The 24,531-nt window shown below is 40.6% G+C and overlaps 1 protein-coding gene across 5 annotated transcripts in view; it reads right to left on the minus strand.

Moving 5' to 3' along the window:
• Positions 1–14,247: 14,247 nt before the first annotated feature.
• BICD2 (BICD cargo adaptor 2) overlaps positions 14,248–24,531 on the minus strand; it is a 100,726-nt gene continuing 90,442 nt past the window's right edge. For 4 of the 5 annotated variants that reach the window (XM_039888447.1, XM_039888449.1, XM_039888446.1 and 1 more), the window contains 5 exons: positions 20,848–20,906; positions 20,277–20,349; positions 16,473–16,752; positions 15,131–15,281; positions 14,248–14,413 (listed from right to left, as the gene is read on the minus strand). In XM_039888447.1, coding sequence (XP_039744381.1) covers positions 14,263–14,413; positions 15,131–15,281; positions 16,473–16,752; positions 20,277–20,349; positions 20,848–20,906 — 714 coding nt within the window. In that variant the 3' untranslated portion in view covers positions 14,248–14,262. Of the gene's footprint in view, positions 14,414–15,130; positions 15,282–16,472; positions 16,753–20,276; positions 20,350–20,847; positions 20,907–24,531 lie in introns of those variants that run through there. The other variant, XM_039888448.1, reaches the window with a different exon arrangement.

The following is a 24,531-nucleotide window of genomic DNA, read 5'->3' on the forward strand; positions in this document are numbered from 1 at the left end:
TAGCTAATTAAAAGATATGATAAGTAACTAAAGCCAGAAATTTGGAAATGTTTTCCAAAAACATATAGAGAATGAAAGACCTCAGAGGATTATGGCCAGAATCCTGGGGAAATAGACATTTAGAGGACAAATGGTAAAAGAAAACTCTAGGAAAGAGGAAGAGAAAATATTGTCACACAGGTAAGCAAAAAATAGGTGAGAGTAGCATCACAGAGGCCAAGGAAGGGATAATGTCTCAAAGAATAAGGAATCAGTCAGCAGGGCCTAATAACCAAGGAGTCAAGGATTGAAGAACAGAAACATGTGTTCTAAGAACTACACAGTTTCATAAATTTGAAATACAAAGTACAGGACATCCAGATTGCCAGAAAGTAAATAGATATCAGGTTTAGATTCTCTCACGAAAGAGAATCATACTGAAGATATAGATGAGAAATCATCAATGTATTTGGAAGAATATATAAAATTGTTCTGGGAAAACACATAGAGGTGGAGCTCTAATCTGGAATCATCTTGGGAACAGATGTCCTACAAAACTCCTAAAACTATAAACAGAAGTCTGTGTAATGTACATATGTCCAATTTTCTGGGGAGAGTCCATAAGTTTTATCAGATTTTCAAAGGAGTTGTGACCTCTTAACCGCCCACTACCACCACCCTCCCCCATAAAAAAAAAAAATGGTTAAGAACCAAAGGAACTAAATGAGAAAAAGAAAAGGGTCAGGCTAGAAAGTAACTTTGGAGAACATCGTATAAAAGAAACCTGAAGCTTATTAAATAGGATTAACAAATCTAAAGAACTAATGTGTACACAGAATACAGGCAGTCTTCATGGAACTCAGAATTTAAAATTAAATTTGTTATCATATATGCTATGTAAGTATTTCTCAAACTTTTCTGACTATGATTCACAAAGATACATTGATAACCAATTTTCCAATAACCTGGAATGACAATATGGCACTTATTCTCTAAAATGTTCATCTCTCTAAAAACAAGAGGGTAGAGACTGGAGTTTATAAAGAGTGGGTTATTAACGGCTTGTGTTTCTGCTTTTTTATTGTTGTGCATGTCTTCAATAGATATTTCTCTTCAACTTAATTTTTTCAGTTATTATATAAACAATTTTAAGTTATTTTTTCTTTCAAGAACCAAAATTAAAATGTCTTTTGGCTTCCCTACTTTACTAGTTTTATTTCCCCTTGATCTATACCATATCTCACTACTGGAAAAAAGGGGGAAAAGAGATAGGAGGGTAGGCAGATAAGATTACAAGCAAGAACAGAAGAAACACCAAGGTCCCAAAGAGTAGTCATTCTAAAGTACAGGCCCTATAAATGCACCATTTAAGTGATCAGAGTTTGAAAAAGATGTTCAACAGCAGATAGACCAAAGCAGTTCCATAAAGTGGATAAGAAACAAAGATTCTGGAGTCACAGTAAATCTTAACTCTGCCATTTCCTGATTGTGTAACTTGAGAAAATTATTTCATTCTTTTGTGCCTTGTCTATAATTCTTTTGTTTTCTTGTCTATAAAATGGAAATAATTTAACAGTTCCTACTTCAAAGAGCTGTTAAGAGCATTAAATGAAATATAAATAAATGTAAAGCACAGAGAATGGTACATGGGCCACAGAGAATAGCACATGTATAATCAATCGTTCAATAACTGTAAGCTATTGTTGAATTCTTAATTACCTATAACTTTAAAAATAAAATATTAGCCATTTGTTTTTTGAAAGCAACTATATAAAATAAATAAAATTTTAAAAGATCAGTCCTAAAAAACTAGGTTTTCTACATTCTTAGGAGACTTAGAGCAATGGATTTAAAGTAAGATTCTTGAAAAACCACCACACTAATCTACAGTGCAAGAACTGTATTTTTTACTTATATCACATGATGTATATGTATTTAAATATTTTTCTACAATAACCAATACAATTAGAACTTTATAATAATTGTCTCTGAGCCCTAAGTATGTCTTTTTATACATTCTGAATATTAAGGTTTTCTCCTATTCTATATTCTCCCACTTAAATGACTTTTAAGAAAATCAATAATTTTTTAAATCACTTCATAAAGTGTTCTGAAAATAGAAAATTCCATATAAATGCTAAGTTTATTACCAAAAAGCAGTAAAATAATCAAAAGCACTTTTATTTATACAGTTAATGAAAAAATAAACTCACATTTGTATTGATTCTTATCTTTTAAGCTGTTGACTTGTTTAATTTAATCCATCTTTAATGGTTAAGCTATAATAACTTCTGTTGTAACTCCATTTTAAAAAATTAACAATAAAGAATGAACAATCACAATTACACACACACACACAAAAAAAGAAGTAACAGGATTATGTGGTTTTCACTCAACCCTAATAAAGGATTTTGTACCATAGCTATACTAAGAGTGTACTTAGCTTTCCTGAATTATCTGTGGAGATAAATTCCACCTACTTACAATTTCATAGAACTCTGCCAAAGCTTCCTACAACTTCATTACTTGTTGAGACTTATGGAAACAAAACATTACAAAAATGAAAACTTATTTTACTTCCTATCCTATGCAAAAACAGCCGAAATTAAAATTTCAAACCAAAATAAGAACAGTACATTACATGTTTTAAAAATCAGTTCAAAAATCTTAATAAACAAACTTTTCTTATGGGGAAAGTTCATATTCATACTTATTCACAGTTCACATACGTATGTGAACATACCTGTTCTAGGTGGAATCTGAAGACCAAATTAAACAAACAAACAAAACAGAAACAGACTCATAGAGAACAAACTGATGGTTGCTATATGGAAGGCGGGTTGGAGGAGCTGGGTGAAAAAGGTGAAGGCATTAAGTACAAATTGGTAGCTACAAAATAGTAAAGGGAATGTAAAGCACAGCATAGGAAATATGGTCAACAATGTTGTAATCACTATGTATGGAGCCAGGTGGGTACTACACTAATCAGAGGAATCATTTCTTAAATTATATGAATGTCTAACCGCTACACTGTACACCTGAAACTAATGTTGAATGTCAACTGTAATTGAAAAATAAAATAGTATGTTTTAAGGGTTGTCAAAATGTCATCCAGAATAATTTCCCTCACAGACCTGCCTCCTCCATCAAGCGTGATTTTTCTCCCATAGACTTATTCTTTTGGATTAAGGTAGAAGTTAGCAAACTATTATAGCCTATAGCTCAACTAGGGCCCTCTGCCTGTTTTTGTACACTCCATAAGCCAAAATTGACTTTTACATTTTTAAATGGTTAAAAAGAGTACTGTTTCATAATATAAAAATTATATACAATTCAATTTTAAATAAAGCTTTATTAAATAAAGCTTTATTAAAACATCATCACACTTATTTACTTACATAATGTCTATGGCTGCTTTTATAATGGCAGGCTTCAGTATTTACAAGAGACTGTATATGGCACTCTAACAGTTTTGCATTGCTGCTCAGAGCATTCCAAAATAGAGTGATGCAGTTATAACCGGATAGGTTTTCAAGCACTACACTTATCACCATATGTTTTCTTTTTTATTACCTGTGCATACCCTTCAAGTCAGAACAAGAAAATAAAAATGAGCTTCAAGTGTCATACTCTTAAGATACATTACAGTGTAGATAATCTTGTTATATTAGATGGCAAAGTATTATGTTTATTATACAATGACACCACAGCCATGCTTAAAGAATACAATATACATCAACATTACCAGACTAAGCACGCATCACAATATTTCCAATTCACAGGAAAACAGTCAGAAGAATTAGAAAATTTAAATAGATCTCATCGCAGTTGAATTTCTTCATAAAAATGAGGATGCAACCAAAGTAAGCTTTTTATCAATGGTGAGTAAGTTAAATCATGTTTGTAGCAGCCAAAGAAACATGTCTAGAGAAAATAAATTTAGTCTACAAGTCTTTTGACAAGAATGGTACCTTAAAAAAAAAAAGTAGCTGAAAGAATGGAAGACGTTGGTAACAATATTTAAAAACCATTTTATTTTTTAATTAAAAAACAACCGCAACTTGAGTGGAAACATGGCAGAGTAAGAGACATCCCCAGATTTCTCCCCTTGAAACAACAATAAGCTGAACATCTAAAACTCAACAAAAAACACCCAAACTACACACCAGCACATCTGAGGGTGTGATCTACCTATAAGAGCTACCAGAGGTCAGAACCCCAGGTGTTGGGCAGTGGAATGGGAGAAATAAAGAAGCTACTTCCTGTAGCAGCCTCTGGAGCTCCCTGCAGGAGGAGGGGGAGAAGGTGTGGCAACTTCATGGAACGGCCTTTCCTGGGAGAACTGTGAGTTCCATGCAGCTGGCAGCAGGGCCCAGTCATCAGGGCAGAAAGCAGAGAAGCAAAATGGATGGCAGAGAAACAACAGTTGATTTTTACCAGCCATGGTTGCAAAACCGAGGCTGAGCTGCAGCCCCCAACTCCCTACACAGAGGGCCCCTCCCCCCATACCCTCCAAGACTGATCACTGCGAAGCCCCAGGGGAATCTAAGCAAACACTGCCAAAACAATTGCTGACACTGACAGAGACTAAAACTGAGGGTAGCGAGTGTGATTAAATATCTACAAGAAAATTAAAAAGGCGTTATTAAGGCATTATATAAAGCAAGGATCCAAGAGGCTTAGACGCCACCTACTGGAAACCAAAAGAAAAGCACCTTCTTTGCAACAGGCTAAAGAGAGACCTTTATATAATAAATCTTCTTTCTGGAAAAACAGTAGAATACACTTCCATTAATGCCCAGGCAGAGAAATAGTCCATTAAACACCATGAACAACCAAGGTGACAAGGCATCTCAGAAAGAAAGAGAAAAATCTCCAGAAAATAAGCTTACAGACATAGAAATTTGCGACTTAAATGACAGAGAATTTAGGATAGTATTTATGAAAAAACTAAGTGAACTCCGAAACGAGTCATATCAACAATATCAGAAATTGAAAAAACAACTAGGTGAGCAGAGCAAGGAGATTGAAACCTTCAAAAAGAACAGAATACATCTTCCAGAGATAAAAAACACACTGCAAGAGTTGAAAATGAAAATAGCAAGCTTGCGAAATAGAGTTGACCAAATAGAGGAAAGGATCAGTGACATGTAAGACAGATATATAGAAATAAATCAGAAGAAAGAAGAGAGAAACAGAAGAATAAAAAATAAAGAGAAACACAAGAACTATCTGATAACGTCTGCAGAGGAAACATAAGAATAATGGGCATTATCAAAGGCGAGAAAAAGGAGCAGGGAATAGAAAGCATTTTCAGACAAACAGTGGATGAGAATTTCCCAAGTCTAAGGAATGAATTAGAGCTTGGAATTCAAGAAGTCAACAGAAAACCTAATTATCTCAACCCAAAAAGGCCTTCACCAAGACACATTGTATTAAAATGATCGAAAATCAACAACAAAGCCAGAATTCTCAGGCAGCCAAGAAGAAAATGGTAACTTATAAAAGAAAACCCATTAGATTATCATCGGACTTCTCAGCACATATCTTGTAAGACAGAAAAGAGTGGAATCATATATTCAAAATATTAAGGGAAAGAAACTACCAGCCTAGAATAATGTATTCAGCTAAGCTCTCCTTTAGATATAAAGGAGAAATTAACACCTTTCAGACATACAAAAATTGAGAAAATTCTCCACTACAAGGTCTGCACTACCAGAAATATTGAAAGGAGTCAGCTCACCTAAAACACAATGACAAAAAAAATACATAAATAGGAGGATGGTGACTTATCAGGCAACTAGAAGGAGAGGAGTGCAATCCTTATTAATAACAAGGCATTACAAGCTTAAATAATAGGAAAATAGATACAGCGAGATGGTAACGAACATTCAACATACATAGGGACAAAATGAGACAATGATGACTGAAAAGGGGAGGATTCAAAGATCCAAATTCGCAGAGGAATGTAGATAAGGCACGTGAAGAAGAAAATGGACTATTGTATATAAATATATATAACTATCCTTTACATATTTGTAATGGAAACCACACACCAAAGATTCAGAACTGAACTATATAACATAAAACAAGAAGGACCAGAGGCAAAACCCACAAAAGCCAACCAAAATAAAGACAACAAAAACACAAAGACAAAGAAACAATGAAAACACCAAGCTACCAGAAAGCAAAAGATAAAATGGAGATAAGACCTCACATTTCAATAATCACCCTAAATGTAAATGGACTGAACTCACCAATAAAAAAGCACAGAGTTGCAGAATGGATCAAAAAACCAAACCCAACAATATGCTGCCTCAGGAGACACATCTCAGGTCCAAAGAGAAATATAGATTCAAAGTGAAAGGGTGGAAAATGATATTTCAAGCAAATGGCATTCAGAGAAAAGTGGGAGTAGTGGTACTAATATTGAACAAAATGGACTTCAAATAAATAAGGTAAAGAAAGATACTGAGGGACACATAATAGTGATAAGGGAATCAGGCACCAAGAGGACAAAACATTTATTAATATCTATGCTCCCAATCAGGGAGCCCCAAAATATGTAAAGCAATTACTAACAGAACTAAAGAGAGAAACCAAAACACTGTCAATAGTAGGAGACATAAATATCCAACTGTCAGATATGAATGAATCATCCAAACAGAAAATCAATAGGGAAATAACATTCTTAAATGACACATTAAACCAACTGGACATAATTGACATTTACAGAACCTTCCATCACAAAATAGCTACTTATACTTTCTTCTCTAGTGTGCATGGAACATTCTCAAGGATTGACCACATACTAGGACACAGAGATAGCCTCAACAAATACAAGAGGGTTGAAATCATACCAACCATAGTCTCTGATCATAATGCTTTGAAGCTGGAGATCAACTGTAAAAAGAAAGCAGGAATAACCACGAATACATGGAGAGTAAACAACATGCTACTGAAGAATAACTGGGTCAGAAAAGAAATAAAAAGAGAGATCAAGAGATACATAGAAACTAATGGTAATGATACTACAACATATCAAAACTTTTGGGACACGGCAAAAGCAGTCATAAGAGCAAAGTTCATATCATTACAGGCCTATCTCAAAAAAACAAGAACGACGCCAAATAAACAACTTAATGCTTCATCTTAGAAAACTAGAAAAGGAAGAACAAATGAAGCCTAAATTCACCATAAGGAAAGAAATAATCAAAAACAGAGCAGAAATCAATGAAATTGAAACCGAAAAAAGAAAAAAAATAGAAAAAATAAATGCAACGAAGAGCTGGTTCTTTCAGAAGGTTAATTAAATTGGCAAACCCCAGGCTAGACTCACTAAAGAAAAAAAGAGAAAGGACACAAATAAACAAAATCAGGGACAAAAGAGGGAGAAATTACGACTGACATCCAGGTATACGAAGGATCGTACAAAAATACTATGAAAAAGTATATAACAACAAATTTAATAACCTAGAAGAAATGCACCAGTACTTAGAAAGATACAATCTTCCTAGACTGAATCAAGAAAAAATGGAAAATCTAAATAGACCAATCAGCAGTATGGAAATTGAAACAATCGATTTCAAAAAGTAAAAGTCCAGGACCAGATGGCTTCATCAGTGAATTCTACCAACATTCAAAGAGATTTAATTCCTATTCTCCTCAAACTCTTCCAAAAAATTGGAGAGGAGGCAATACTTCCCAACTCATTTTATGAGGCCAAAATTACCCTGATACCAAAACCTGGTAAAGATAACACAAAAAAAGAAAACTACAGACCAATATCTCTCATGAAGACAGATGCAAAAATCCTAAATAAGATACGAGTGAACCGAATATAGCAACATATTATAAAGATTATACATGACGATCAAGTGGGCTTCATCCTAGGGGGCACAGGGATGGTTCAACATATGCGAATCGATTAATGTGATAAACTACACATACAAGTCATAGAATAAGAATCATATGATCATATCAACAGATGCAGAAAAGCCTTTGACAAGATACAGCATCCATTTATGATCAAAACACTTAACAAAATCGGTATAGAAGGAAAGTATCTTAACATAATAAAGGCCATATACAACAAACCCTCAGCCAACATTACACTTCATGGTGAAAAACTAAAACTCTTCCCTCTATGATCAGAAACAAGGCAAGGCTGTCCACTTTTGCCACTGTTATTCAATATAACACTGGAGGTCCCAGAAAGTGCAATCAGCCAAGAGAAAAATATAAAAGGCATCCAAATAGGAAATGAAGAAGTCAAACTGTCACTATTTGCAGATGACATGATTCTCTATATAGAAAACCCCAAAGAATCCACAAGATCACTACTAGAAACAATAAGCAAATACAGTAAAGTCTCTGGATACAAAATCAACGTTCAAAAATCCATAGCTTTCCTATACTCTAATAATGAAGTGTCAAAAATGAAGTGGAAAAAATAATTCCTTTTGCAATTGCAACAAAAAGAATAAAATACCTAGGAATAAATCTAATGAAACATGTGAAGGACCTATATAATGAAAATTACAAGACCCTATTAAAAGAAATTGAAGAAGATACAAAGAAATGGAAAGATATTCCATGTTCTTGGATTGGAAGAATCAACATCGTTAAAATGACATTACCTAAAGCATTATACAGATTTAATGCAATCCCCATCAAAATCCTACCTGCCTTCTTTAAAGAAATAGAAAAAAAATCATCAGATTTGTATGGAAGCACTAAAGACCCCAAAATGACAAAGCCATCCTGAGAAAAAAGAACAAGGCTAGAGGCATCACTCTGCCCGACTTCAAATTATACTACAAAGTGACAGTAATCAAAATGGCATGGTACTGGCAGAAAAACAGACACACACACCAGTGGAATAGAATCGAGAGTCCGGAATTAAACCCATGTTTATGTTTATATGGGCAAATAATCTTCAACAAAAAAGCGAAAAACATACAGTGGAGAAAGGAAAGCCTCTTCAATAGATGATGATGAGAAAACTGGAAAGCCACCTGCAAAAGAATGAAACTAGACTGTTTCTATCACCACACACCAAAATTAACTCAAAATGAATATAAGATCTGAAACAATAAAATTCATAGAAGAAAACATAGGAACTAAACTCAAGGACCTTGGACTTAAAGAGGATTTATGAATTTGACTTCAAAAGGAAGGGAAGTAAAAGCAAAAATAAATGAATCGGACTACATTAAACTAAAAAGCTTCTGCTCACCAAAAGAAATCATCAACAAGGTAAAGAGACAAACATCCGAATGGGAAAATATATTTGCAAACAACACCTCCGATAAGGGCCTAATATCTAAAATATACAAAGAACTCATACAACTCAGCAACAACAAAAAAACTAACGATCCAATCAAACAATGGGCACGGGACCTGAACAGACACTTCTCCCTAGAGGACATATAAATGGCCAACAAATATATGAAAAGATGTTCAACATTGCTAGCTATTAGGGAAATGCAAATCAAAACCACAATGAGATATCATCTCACACCTGTTAGAATAGCTGTTATAAACATGACAAGTAATAACAAATGTTGGAGGTGATGCAGAGAAAAAGGAACCCTCATACACTGCTGGTAGGACTGCAAATTGGTATAGCCACTATGGAAAACAGTATGGAAGTTCCTCAAAAAACTAGGAATTGATCTACCATATGATTCAGCAATCCTTCTACTGGATATTTACCCCAAAGCCTTGAAAACCCATATCTATAAAGATATTTGCACACTGATGTTCATAGCAGCATTATTCACGGTGGCCAGGACATGGAAGCAACTGAAGTGTCCTACAATAGATGATTAGATAAAGAAGCTGTAGTACGAATATACAATGGAATATTACTCAGCCATAAGAGATGAAATACTGCCATTTGCGACAGCATGGATGGACCTCGAGATAATCCTGCTAAGCGAAATAAGCCAGACAGAAAAAGTTGAAAATCACATGATATCACATATGTGGGATATAAACCTAAAAGCAACAAATGAACAGGAAAAACAGAGACTCATGGAGGTGGACTATAGATTAGTGGTTACCAGAGGGTAGGTTGTGGGGGAGGAGGGGGTGCTTAGATGAGGTAAAGAGGGTCAAATATGTGTTGACAGAAAGAAATCTAACTATGGGAGGTGAACACACAGTGTAAATATATATGTGTCTTACTGTTAAAGTGTATAACTAAAACTTATTGGATTCCATTAACCAATGTCACCATAAAAAAGAAATAAATTTTAAAAAATTAAAAACATTTTTACATCAAAGAACATGATCAAAAAAGTAAAAAGACAACTGACAGATGGAAGAAAATATTTGCAAATCATATATCTGATAAGGGCCTACTATCTATAACATACAGAATTCTTACAACTTAACAATAAGATTAATAACATATTAAAAAGTAGGCAAAAGATCTGAAAAGTCTTCTCCAAAGATATAAAAATGGGCAGCAAGCACATGAAAAAATGTTCTTAGTCTTCAGAGAAATGCAAATCAAAACTACAATGAGATACCACTTCATATCCACTATGATGGCTAAAATCAGGACAGATAAAGATATGGAAAAATTGGAACCGTCGTACACTGGTGGTGGGAATGTAGGTAACCATTTGACCCAGCAATTTCACTCCTACGTATGTGCCCAAGAAAAGTAAAAATATATGTCCTATATAAAAATATTTATACTACCATTATTCGCAGTAGTCAAGAAGCTGAAATAACCCAAATGTCTGACTGATGAATAGATAAACAAAATGTTACTCACTCATTAAAAGGAATAAAGTTTTGATATATGCTACAATATAGATGAACCTTGAAAACATTATGCTAAGTGAAAAAAGCTAGTCATTAAGGACCATATATTGAATGATTCCATTTATATGTAATATCTGGAGTAGGCAAATAAAGATAGAAAGAGATTAGTGGTTGCTTAGGGCTTGGGGATAAAGGGATGACAGCTGAAGAGTATAGGACTCCTTGTTGAGTTGATGAAATGTTCTAAAACTGACTATGGTAATGACTGCACATGCCTGTGAATCTAGACATACCACTGAATTGTACATTTTAAGCAGGTAAATTGTATGGTATGTAAAGCTATTATAAAAAAAGGGAAAAGAGGAAAGATCTTGGATGTTAGAATGTTGGATAAAGATATGGGCAAACATGCAACAGCTCTGAAGAAACATCTGCATAAAATAATACTATAAATTATTATTTTAAAAAAGAATAAGACAAATAGAACTGTGGACAATAACTGCATGTGTTGAGAGAGTTAACTGTAATTAAAGTATCCTAATACCTTATATTGTGTGTTTGTGTGGCCAGGCTTGTGTGGTGGGGACAGGGTGGTTAAGTTATTGATTAACTTTAGACTTTAAATATGCATGGTCAAATTGGAAGAAATAGAAACAGTGTATAAACCTCTAAACTAATAGAGGAAAAAAAATGGAATATAAAAAAATGGAATATAAAAAAGCAAAAGTGAACAGACGTCAGCAAACTACAGGCTGAGATCCAAATCCAGCCTGCCACTTGTTTTTGTGAATAAAGTTTTACTAGAACACAGCTGTGCTCGTTTATATTTGTCTATGGTTCTCAGTTACAATGGCAGAGTGGAGTCCCTGCAACAGAGACCAGCTGGCCTACAAAGTCTAAAGCATTTACTATCCAGCTCTTTATAAAGAGAATCTGCTTGATTCCTGCTACAGAATGCTACACACAGACAGAAAGCAAGAGTCACGCTGGGCTAGTTTCCTGAGCCTGGAAATAAACACAATGTCCCCTCCACTTTCATTTCATCAGAGGGACGTTAGATAAACAGCCTTCAAGAGAGAACTTTAACAGTATGTGGCTGAGGAATGTTCTCAACCTGCTTCCCAGCTTATGCTTCACAACATCCCTGTCAATTCCAAACACCAGATACTAATTCCTTCAGACAAAGAGAGGCACATTCTTATATTCCAACAGAGAGACCTTATGCCACATTATATTAAATGTAAGCTGGCAAACAATGCACATAATATGGACAATCCCCTGAATGGTTTGAGAGTGAGTGTGTGCATGCGTGCGTGTGCACGCACGCATGAGTGTGTAAGTGTGTGAAGTTCTGAAAAGACACATACTGTTAGCCATGGATATCTATTGCTTGGGCAGGAATACAGTCACATTTCATACAATACTCTCACTGCTTATTTAGAGATAATTACAGGTTTACATGCAGGTGTTACAAATAATGCAGGAATCCTGAGTGCCTTTTACCCAATTTCCCCCAATAGTGACATCTTACAGAACTACATAGTACAATATTACAGCCAAGATAGTGATACTGATACACTCCACGATCTTATACTGATCTCCCAAGTTTTACATGTACCTCTGTTTGTGTGTGTGTGTATTTTATCACATGTGTAGGTTCGTACATCTACTACCACAGTGAAGACACAGAACAGTTCCATCACCACAATTGGCATCTACCTTCCTTCTACCTCTTTCCCAACCCATGGCCACAACACAACTTTGTCACTTCAAGAATGACATCTAAACAGAATCATAGTGTGTAACCTTTTGGGATTGGCTTTAATCACTCAGCACAATTTCCTGGAGATTCAATCAAGGTTCTGTGTGTATCCAGAGTTCATTCCTTTTCATTGCTCAGCAGTGCTAGTTTGTACAACCTGTTGTAGGTCACCTGCTGACAGACACTTGGGTTGTGTCCAGGTTCTAGCTATTCTATTTAAGGCTGCTATGAACACTCCTGCACAGGATTTTGGGTAAGCATAAGTATTGCTTTCTCTGTGATAAGTGCCCAGGAGTGCTGGGTTACAGGCTACTTGCATGTTTAGTTTCGTATGAAGCTGTTATACTGTTTCCCACAGTGGCTAGTGCCACTTTACACCCCCACCAGCAGTATCTGAGTGACCCAGTTTCTCTGCACCAGCATTCAGTGTTCTCCCAATGTACTTATTTCAGCCATTCTGATAGTTGTGTAATGGTTGTTTGAATCTCTTACAAGATTATGTTTACATATGAAGTTTAAAAAACTGAAATAAAATTAAAAAGTAATCCATCCTTATTTAGTAGAAATTTTAAAAAATATAGAAATCTATAAAAAAAAGGAAGTCCTATATTTCTGTTCTTCAAAAAGAAGCAAGCTATAATTTATTCTTAAATCAATGTACCCAAGTTCCAGACAACATAAGGCAGATACTGTCTCTTTATTCTGAAGCAGAAGCCCCACTTTTGGACCTCTCCCCACCTTGAAGACAGCTCTGCCTTCGGAAGGGAGCTCCTCAGTCCTTATCCTCGAAAACCCAACAGGTGCAGAAGAGGGAGCAGCCAGCCTCGGCCAGAGACATCAGTGGGAACCACAGACACATCATCAGTACCAAGAAAGATGAGCTGAGGGCTCCAGGGCAGCTGTCCATGTGCACGCAGAGGAGGTTTTGTTCTTGCCTTTTGTCACCTTGCTCCCATAACAAAAGAGTTCCTTAATTGTTTTAGCATCTAGCAACACCTTTGGGAGCCCAGTGAAGCCTACAGATGCCTCCAAACAACATTTTTAAATGCAGAAAATAAGAAACAGAAGGTGAGCATATCAGATACCAAATTTTTTAAAGACAAATGTGTTATGTAGAACTATATAACCAAACATCAGGAGTGATGAATACAAAGTTATCATGAAAGAACTGTAGCAACTGTATGTGAAATGAAAGGTCTGATTTCTTGCAGTGTAGTCAGGAGTCCTGCTGACCCTACTGTGGTTGTTGCCATATTCATAATGGAAGGAAATGCTAAATTTCAGTTAGAGGTTAGTAAAAGTGTAATTTTTTTCTACCGAAGTTCATGGTGCCTCTGAATTCCTTCATTTGACAGAACCAAAAAAAAAAACAGGACCAGAACTCTTCCCTAAGAGATTCTCCAAGCTACCCCTTGGCCTGAGCTCTGGGGGAAGAAAGCCATACTCCAGCCATGGCCAGGCCCCCAGTGACAGCTGCAAAGAGACAGATGGTTGGCACCAGTTGGTTCTAAGATTGCTGACAAGGAAGCGCAGAGAGGTGCCCCTGGGTCCTGGACCCCAGGATAGGGGTACAGAGAGGTCTGGGCCCGGGGGTGGACTGGAGCCAAGTGAACAAATCCTTACCCGGCCCAGTCCATCTGGGGGAAACTTTAGCCATTTTTTTTAATACTCAAGTTTTCTGTTTTAACCATCGGGGATAGGTAGTGGGAAACCTGTCTCAGGAAAACCCCAAGGTAGTGTTGTTAAGAGCCTAAGGAGCACACAGTGTGTTTCCAAAAAGGTCTACCCACCTTTGTCAGCGCAAAGCCCACTGTCCCATCATCCTCAGTAGAAAGATCAAGCAACTTCTGGTAGAATGCTTCATCGTAAGGTCCATCTATTTGCAATGTTTTTCTGAAGGAAAAGGCACAGAAAGCAAGATGACAAAACTGACTGGAAATTGCTTCTTAAACTGCTAACAATTTAACAATCGCACATCTGGTATTAAAGAACATCTAACTGATCTTCCTCTTCCTAATACTATATTTTGTCCCAGGGCATCAAAGTTTTAAAGAGGACTTGCAAGACCAGAACCCGGGGAGCTGAGGCTGAACATGATCTATTTATGACAAACAGCTTCTGGGTCAGAGATCCTAGTGAAGGGGCAGTGGGGAAGAAGGGGGTCCCAGCCTCTACCACATGCTGCAGGTGTGGACCCCAGCAACCCCCATCAGGAGGGCCAGGGGAGGAACTGTTGCACAGGAAGGCCTCAGACAGCAAGCCAGGGCTTGGGCAAAGAGGCTTGCAGCTGTGGAGCAGCACTGCCCTCTGCAGGCTCGCCCTGATTCAGGACATAGAACTGCCTGATGCGGATTGTTAGATTCACAGGATGTGCTTTCTTTTCCAGAAAAGCACCAGTGACTCCAGTTCCTCCTGCAAGCAGCACTGAATCCCCTGGCTGGGCCTGGCACCTGGGGGCAAGAAAGGAAGGTGGCTGGGGTGAGTCATCTTCCTGGGAAGTCTGTACTGTCTTTCTGTTGGGGTATCCCCTCCCCCCATTCCCCTCTTACCCTCAGGGCTACTCATGGCCCCATATGGGCCTGGAAGGGGCACCACAGGCCCAAATCTCACCTCTGCTCGGGAAACTCCTCCAGGTACTGCTCAACTCGTCGGTACAGAGGGTAGAGACCTTCGATGTCCAGCAGATCCAACATCTGCACCTGGAGGGTTTTGTACAGAAGACAACCCTTCGGTAACCCCGACCGCTCCAGGCTGCTTTTTCCTACCAAGAACATCAGGGGAAAATGAGAGGCTTACTGTCAAGAACTGAAGAAGTTGGTGGGCACAGGCTGCACCCTGCCTCATGGAGTTGCTGGGACTGTTGGCACATGCATGGCGCCAAGCACAAAAACAAAAGGAGCAGGTAACCCACATCTTGCTCCGTGCCTCTCTTGACTCTCAGCATCTTTCAATTCCATCCCACCAGCGCAGATCTAAGTTTAGGGAGATAACCCTCAGTCTAAATAGGGTTAGATTATTATCAAAATTGATAACCATGCCGACATTTCCAAATCTGCGAGACCATGTCTGTGGAGCCCAGAGCCATAGCCCACACAGAAAGGTGGGTGGCCACACTGAGAACAGTGGCGATTCGTTATGCCTGGGCAGCTACATGGCAAAAACAATACCTAAAAGCCAAACGGCGGCAGGGCTGCCATCTTCCTACACCACAACCCTATGGCCTTCCTCACAGGGCTCTTAGCACAAAAACTAAAGACTCAGTTTTCCTAGTTGGCCTCCCAAAATAAGTTCCTGGCTGTGGCTCTGCATGCCACAGACCTGAGCATATTGTGGAGCTACCAGCAGATGACAAAGGGGCAAATGAGGAACCCATAAACACTCATGACAAAAACCAGCAGGCCACCTCAAAGTTGGAACATCACTGAGTCACAGCTGGCCACTGTGAGTTTGTGAGCAACATGGGCCTCTAGCAGGAGGTACCCAGAGCCAGAGGCCCTGAATGCCTGTGTTCACACCTATCTGCAAATTGCTGCCAGGTGGGGCCACCCCCTATCCTGAAGAGCCTGAACTGTGGGACTCCAACTTCTGTGCCTCAGTTCTCTGCATTTTAAGAAAAAGGCCAAGAAAACCTACTCCCAGGGTTGCAAAGACGATGAACCAATATAATATAGAGAAAGCACTCAGGAAACCGCAGAGGATGCACAGACATGAGAGACGATGTTTTAGGGAAAACTCTACAACCTAAATGTGTGCAATTATAAACAATTTATAAACCCAGACTGAAGATGAGAAAGGGAGTCTTCCCACCTAGGGCTGAGAGGCAGGGGGCTGGCTTTGGGGAACTCTGTCGGGGCCCTGGCTGCTCCTGCAGAAGCTCCATGAAGCCAGCAGGACACATGCAGGCCTCACCCCAGGCTCTGCCCACTCACCCACCTGCCCCCACCCGGCCTACCTTGGTGACGCAGGCTCTTGCCGAAAGGGCTGGCTTCACAGACACATGGGCCCTGTGACCCGGGCCCCAGCCTTAGGGCACCCGCCCGGCCCTTGTCCGAGCCACTGAGCAGCACCCGAGTGATGACACGCACCAGCTCTCGGATCACAGCCCTCGTGCAGTGAGGCCCGCTGGCCAGGCCATTGGATGGGAAGAAGAAGGGCTTCAGGTGATGCGCCAGCTCACTCCAGTCAGCCGCAGGGCTGCGGGCATCTTTGCAGCCATAAATCAACTCCCCGTTCTTCAGAAGGGAAAAGGGACAGAGAAGTGTCACTTCCAACAGGTGGGTAGGGAAGTACCTCTGTCCCCATCCCACTGGGCAGGCAAAGAGACCTGACATCATATATGTGCCCTATCTGGGGTCTCTCCACACTGTAGCTCTGTGAGAAAACCCACCCTCATGCACCCTGACACAAGTCCCACTAGAACATGAAAAAGAAGAAAAGTTCTCAAAAACTGAAGACCAGAGTCCTGGCCTAGAATACAAACCCTCAGACCAGAACGCAGCACATTGGCAGCAAACCCAGCCTACAGCTCAAACTCTCAAAGACCCCAACCAGTTACTCAAGAGGCTGTGTGACACTCATGCTCCTGAAAGACATGTGGTATCAGTTGGACCCTGAGCAGGGAAACTTCTCAGTCGGTGTGGAGGTCTGTGGTGACCAGCTCTCTAGAGGGCTTCTGTCCCATGTGACAAGTTGGGCCAGGCACCCACCAGGGTTTGTGGGGCCACCAGCAACACTATTATGGAAATCTTCATCTTTGAGGCCATCCTGCCTTCTAAGACCAAGTCCAGCAAAGGAACTCCTTATGGCACCAATGTTCCCAGGCCTGAAGGCAGGGACACCAATGGGCCCAACACTATGACTTGGGGGTGGGGGGCTGTGTTGTCTGATAAAAAGCCCTTAAGAGAACTCTGGTCCCCACCACCCTGAGCAGCAGCTGACACCATGGGAGTGGCAAACCCCTTGCCCCTAGTTTCTCCATCTGTGAGACAGGATGGTCAGCTACTCAGCACAGACCCCAATGGCCCCATCTCATGATATACTCTGTAGTCCTCTCCACACTGGAGGTTTGGTCTGTGTGACCAACAGAATATGGGCAGAACGACAGCTCATCCTCAGAAAGATTAAGTTACAAAAGATGCCATGGCTTTCACCTTGGTGGCTCTTTTCTCAGATCACAGCAGCCATGTTGAGTAGCCCTGTGGAGCCCCTTGTGGCCAGGAAAGAAGACCTCCTACCCAGGCTGGGGCGAGAGTGCCATCCTGGGAGCAGAGACTCTGGCCCAAGCTCAGCCTTCAGATGGGAGGCAGCCTCTAAAGAGACCCTGAGTCAGAATCAACTAAACTTCACACCTGGAACTTCACAACAACAGAAGGCATGGGCTTCAGAACCAGAGATGGCTTGTTGGAAGTGACAGCACGTGCGAAAATGTACTGCATTGCTCAATTCCTGGCCACAGAAACTGAGACAGTTAAGAAGTGGCTATTATGCAGCAGTAGATAACGTTGATGAGGACGATCCTTGCTCTGCTGCCAGGTGGCAGACGGGAGTCAACTCAATCCAATAACAAGTGTGGACAGGGCAGTCCTCACTTGGCAAGGTCCTGGGATCCAGCAGCATGACGCCTCCCCTAGGAGGCCCCTATGGCAGTGAGAGCTAACCGTATGGGTGTCCAGGGCGATGAGGACACAGCTTAGGCCACAGGACCAGGGGAAACCATTAAGAGACACTGACCCTTGAGATGGGCCGTACAGTGGGAAGAGGGTGTGGGAGGAGGGTATGCCAGGCAAAGGGAAGGCAGGAGCTCCCAGGAGGAAAGTAGGCAAATAAGAAGTGGTGAGCCAAAACCAGGCACCATGGGCTACAGCCAGGAGGTGGGCCATGATTCAGCCTGCAGTCTAGTGCAGTGTGGCTCACTATGAAGCTGGTCCTTCCTCCCAATCCATGAGTGGTTGAATGACCCGTAGAAGCGGAAGGCCTCTTTTCCCCAGTGTCTGGAATCTGGATAGATGGGAGTTTTACATATACAAATACAGTGGCTCAAGGACATCATGTGATATTTGGTAAAGAACCATCATCCCAGACTCCATGACTACCCCATGTGTCCCCCTAGCAAGTCTCACAAGTGACCAGTGCTGGGGTGGACAGAGCCACAGCCATGGAGACTGTGAACAACACTTGGACACACAGTATGATGACAGCACTGACCATGACCCAGGAAATTTCTCCACACTTGGAACTTCACAACGGAAGGCATGAGCTTCAGAACCAGAGCTAGCTTGTTAGAAGTGATGGCACTTGCAAAAATGTACTGCATTGCTCCAGGAGTTATTTTTAAAAGCTATTCTGTGTCCTTTCTCTTAATCTATCTCTTTGGAAACTATTATCTCAACCTCTGGATTGTTTTCCATGCTGATTTCAAAATAAGCGGCAGACAGCCAGACTCAGGCCCCAAGCCTAGGACAGGGCGTCCATCCAGGGGCCGGGCCAGACCTACCACTCCGCTTAAATGTGGGCTCAACAAGCCAGCCCAGGCAGGGGCAGTCAAAAAATGGTCCACTTGGGACAAAATGCAAGCCGTACTCTAGGTTTCAAATTAATCTCCAGATGAAAGGACATTTATCTTTAGAATTTAAACATAAAATTCATGAAGTCTTTATATGAATTAAAAATATAAACTTACTTTAAAATATATCCTACCTTTCTAGATTTGGGAAGGTGGAGGCAGACATGGTAAAGTTGATTCACTCTGACCAGATTTCTGAGCCAGATGAGGGGAAGCGATCAAGAATAGGTTCCCCAGCACCCTCCTTCCCCTACACCACGCTCCCTTCTGAGGGCTGTGTGTAGAACAGCGCCATCCACTCAGTGTAGAACACATAGAGCACAAGGCTGTCCAGATCCAACAGTCCTGCTTTTCTACACAGAACTGATGTCTGCAAGCCTAGAGCCTGTCACAAACTCTCACTTGATTTCACAGTTAATTAGGACATAAATGAGACTGGGGACAGAGTCAGTGGCAAGGAGAAAAACAGATGATAAGGGGGACCCCAGGGGACACATTTCCAACACAGGCCACAACTAGCTCTCCTCCAGATCTGGGCCAGCCTTGTTCCCCTCTCCCTGCACCCCATCCAATGCCCTGACTTCTGCTAGCACCAGGCCAGCCAACAAGGCTTCAGTGAGCCTGGGTCAGGGCGGCAGCTGCAGGTAGCAATGAGGAAGGAGCCTATGCCAGATAGTGAATGTTCCATATGCAGAACCCTCCCTTGCACAGCCAAAACACAGGATGATCAGAGCTGCAGGACTTGGAGAATTCACTAATTGACAAGGAGGTATGCAAATTATAAGTTCCCTAAGTTAACCAGGAACAAAACGCACAGGTGTGGCTACCGTCCAGGTTGTGCCACTCTAGTTCCTGCTCCTACCTCAACCACACAGCCCTCAGAGATGCACAGAACCATGTCAGGGCTATCCTCATCCAAGGCCAGGATCAGCATTTGGATGTCAAAGGAGCCTGATGCCACCCAGTGGTCAAGGAGTCGATATCACATTCCCAAGGGATCACAGGATGTTATGCCCATGGAATAGGCCTTGGAAAAGTGATCCAAAAGACTGTGCTAAGGCAGACCCAGCCCAGATGCCCTCATATGTAAGCTGACAGAGACCCATCAGGGACCAGAATGCCAGTTCACCTGGCTCAGGCCAGGCACCCACTGGTTCCATCCCAAAAGGGCCATAAAACAGAAGCAACTCTTACCTTAAATATCTTTAAGTTGTTCTGTGCCTCCCGCAACAAGCTTTTCAAGGCAAAGTACATTCTCTGTTTATTTCTAAAAGGGGGAAAAAATTACTGATAGAATTACAAGCAGTCTTTGCATTCACCTGCCTGTGTCTCAGGAGATGTGGTTCAGGGGACATGCCTGGGAGTGGCTACTCCAGGTCTCTGAGCTTTGCAGGTTAAGGAGCCACATTCTCCCCAATCCTCCTCACAGAGGCACCCCCATCATTGCCCTTAATCCCCATCCTGCTCTCAGCTCCTTCCTTGTGGCAACATCTCCCCAGGTGCTGGCTCCCACAGGTAGCTTGCAGGAACCTATGGAGGCAACCCCGATCCCAGGGAAGAAACTAAGCCCTGCCCAGGGCCCTGGCTATACTCAGGCCAGTAGCCCCACCTCGCAGAATGCCAGCTCCACCCTCACACCTGTACCACCCCCACTCACAGAACTCCACACAGAATGACCTCCCATGGCCCCCACCTCACAGAATACCCCACCATCCCCACCACCAAGAAAGGTGGCACTAGGGACAAAGTAGAAGTGTTCTCTTACCCTGAGTAGAGATCAAGGGGACAGTATTTACTTATCTGTTTCCATTTCCCAGTTGCCACCTGTTAAGAAACCACAACGTTGTGTCAAGTGATTGGATTGGGGGCAACACTGGGCTAATGTTAACAGAGAACAGCTGAAGTGACTAAGATGACTAAGGTCCCAGCAGACGCCACCACCTTCGGGTGCACTAGCTGAGGTGGTCTTGACTCTAAACCAGGAAACCTTGGCCCTCCTCTGAGAGCCTCATGTGGCTGCCAGCCCAGCCTTCTATGAGAGCAGGGAAGCAACAGCAACCATCTTTTTCAAATGACATGGCTAAACTTTGGTAAACAGATGAACAAGTCTTTAAAATTATAATATCCAGGAAGGGAAGGGTGTGGCTAATAAGTAATTTCATGTTGTCAGTGAGAAGGAAAATTGGCACAATCTTTTGAAAGGCAACTTGCTGGTTTCTACCAAAATTTAAAATGTGGGTGTCTCTTGACTCGGCAAATCTACAAGGAATATGAGGTCAAGAATGTTCACTGCCACCTAACTGTAATAGCAAGACCTGGAAACAACTAAGTAAACACAGTACATCTGCTCTCATGAGCCAGGACACAGCAGGCCACATGTGGAATGTAGAAAGAGATAAATGATACGCAGCCACTAACAGAAAGGCAGAGCTAAAAATCATCAAGATTTAGTCAAGGAAAAAAGCAACTGGAAAACAAAGCATATGATGTCACTTTTGCTAAAAATAAATGGAAGGAAGGAAGGGAGGGAGGGAGAGAGGGAGGGAGGGAGGGAGGGAGGAAGGAAGGAAGGAATATGTGCATCTATAGATGCATATATCCAAATATGCAATGAAAAAGCCTTGAAGGATACATAAAACAAATGATCCTCAAGGATTATTTAAGTGAAAAATTAGCAGAACAATTAAATGTGCCAAGATTCCATATTTACTTTAGAAATGTGTGTATGTACACACATTGCATATTTGGATATATGCATGTATAGATGCACATGCAAGCGCACAGTAGAATATGTGTAGAGACAGGCATCACTTCATTTCCACTTGAATAACGTGTATATATTTTTTTGACACAGGAAGAAGTCTGGAAGGATGTGCAAAATGACAACATGAGTTACCTCTGGGAAGGCAGGTGACTTAATTTACAGAATTCCGTATTCATCAGTTAAATGAGAAGGTATTGTTTCATAGTTAAAAACAGTTCTTAAAAATCCACCATATATATTGAAAATAAACAGTGACAGTGAAAACTATCTCCTAGAAGGAATGGCTCATATACTTTCTTTTCCCTAAGGGCATAGAGAGTTATAACACCAAGAAAAGATGGGGTGAGTCAGCAAAAATGGTGGAGTAAAGACTGCTGGAAATTCTTTCCTCTATACAGGCAATGAGAAAACTGGCAAAAACTGTCAAAATCAAAATTTTCATAACTCTGAAAATTAACCAAAGGTTTGCAACAATCTAGGGAGCATTTATTCAGAAAACGGCCAAATTTAAGTCAGAATGGTGAGCTTCGTGGCACTTTTAATATTCTATTCCCACCTCTTCTCTTTCTAGTTCCAAAGGAACCCTGAAACCAACGGCCCTATCATGATGAAAACAGATGCTTGGCAGCCTCCAGAGAATGCTGAACAGGATGGGAACTTCTCCAAAGCCTCAATCCCAAAGAATGGTCGATATTTGACCAGTTTCTTGGTTTCCTGTCTTCAGTCTCAGAGCTTACAAGGGGCATTTCTCCCCAGGGAATTTATAAAAAATACTGTTTAACTTCATGACCTCCTGAATAATGTATAACAGTTGTGGCAAACAATAGGCTAAACTGAAAGCTAAAAAGAAAAAGCTGAAGAGTGAGACATACACAGGGCTTTGAAAAACTCCAGCCTATCTTGGGCACCATGCGCAACCTCCAGAAAGACCAGGAAAGACCCTCAATCCTGCTGATCTGAGGCTTTGTGCAAGTGAAGGTTAAGGCAGAGTTGCCAACTTTACCACTGACGGTTGATGGCAGGCCTCAGCACACACACAGAGTCCCCTGACAAAGACTGAGAGACTTACTGGTTCCAGGCATTTAAGAAAATCTCTGTCAAACCATTAGCTGCTTACTAAGCTAACTGAGACTAACAATTAACGATGACAAATAACAATTATAACAAGCAGCAACAACAAATCCTAGAGAGGTTGTAGAATCTGATTTCCAGAGTGGCTACACTATATTACTTAAGGTACCCATTTTCAACAAATCATTACTTAATATGCAAAGAAACAAGGAAGTATGATCCATACTTGGGGAAAAAAAGCAATCAATAGGCTGTCCCTGAGGAAGCTCAGATACTGGACTTACTAAACAAAGATTTTAAATCAACTACTTTAAATATGCTTAGAGCTAAAGGAAATCAAGGATAAAGACCTAAGGGAAACAAGGGGAACAATGTCTTTACAAGAGAATATTAATCACAATAGAATTTGTAAAAAGGAACCAAGCAAAAATTTTGTAGTTGAAAAGTACAATAACTAAAATGAAAAAGTCACTAGATGGGCTTAACAACAGATCTGAGTAGGCAGAAGAAACAATCAAATTTTAAGATAAAATCCAAGAGATGCACACCTAGACACATCATAAAAAAAAAACTTTCCAAAGACTGAATAACAAAAGACTGAATCAATAATTAAAAATCTTCCAACAAAGGAAATCTCAGGACCAGATGTTTTACTAGTGAATTCTTCCAAATGTTTATAGAAGAATCAACATCAATACTCAAACTCTTCCAAAAAACTGAAAAGTGAAGAGAAGAAAACACTTCCTAACACATTCTATAAAGCCAGGTGTTAATTCAGTAACACAACCAGACAAAAACATTTCTTTAAAAAAAAAAACCTACAGCCCAATATTCCTTAAGAAAAAATCCTCAACAAAAAATAACAAACCAGAGTGACATCAGAAGCATGGAGTGAGAGATGTCCCCAGATCTCTCCCTTTGAAATGACAATAAGCTGAACATCTAAAACTCAACAAAAAAAAACAACCAACATGCAAACAATCACGTCTGAGTGAGGGATCTGCGAATAAGAGCTACCATAGGTCAGAACCGCAGGAGTCAGGCAGTAGACTGGGAGAAACAAAAAAGCTGCCTCTTGCAGCCGGAGCTTCCGGCAGGAGGAAGGAGAGGAGAGAAGGTGTGGGGGGTTCCCTGAACAGCCCTGCCTGAGAGAGCTGCGAGCTCCATGCAGCGGCAGTGACCAGAGATCAGGGCAGAAAGCAAAACAAACTGGGGACAGCAGAGAAGCAACAGCCACAGTTACAAAACCCGAGGTTGAGCCACAACCCCCGTTCTCCAAACCAGAGGGAACCTCCGCAGATATCCTCCAAGACAGAACACCACAGAGCCCCAGGGGAATCTGAGTAAACACTACCAGAAACTGTCGCTAACACTGACAGGGACTAAACTGAGGGTAGCGATCATAATTGAATATTTGTAAGAAAAAAAGGCATTATTAAGGTTTTATATAAAACAGAGATCCAAGAGGCTTAGACATCACCTACTGGAAACCAAAAAAGAAACCTTTCTTAACAACAGGCTAAAGAGAGGCCTTTATATAATAAACCTTCTTTCTGGGGGGGGGGAAAAAAAGGCAGAATACACTTCCACTAATGCCCAGGTAAAGAAATAGTC

This window comes from Pteropus medius, unplaced genomic scaffold, assembly GCF_902729225.1.
Source record: "Pteropus medius unplaced genomic scaffold, Ma_sr-lr_union100, whole genome shotgun sequence".
Lineage (NCBI taxonomy): Eukaryota > Metazoa > Chordata > Mammalia > Chiroptera > Pteropodidae > Pteropus > Pteropus medius.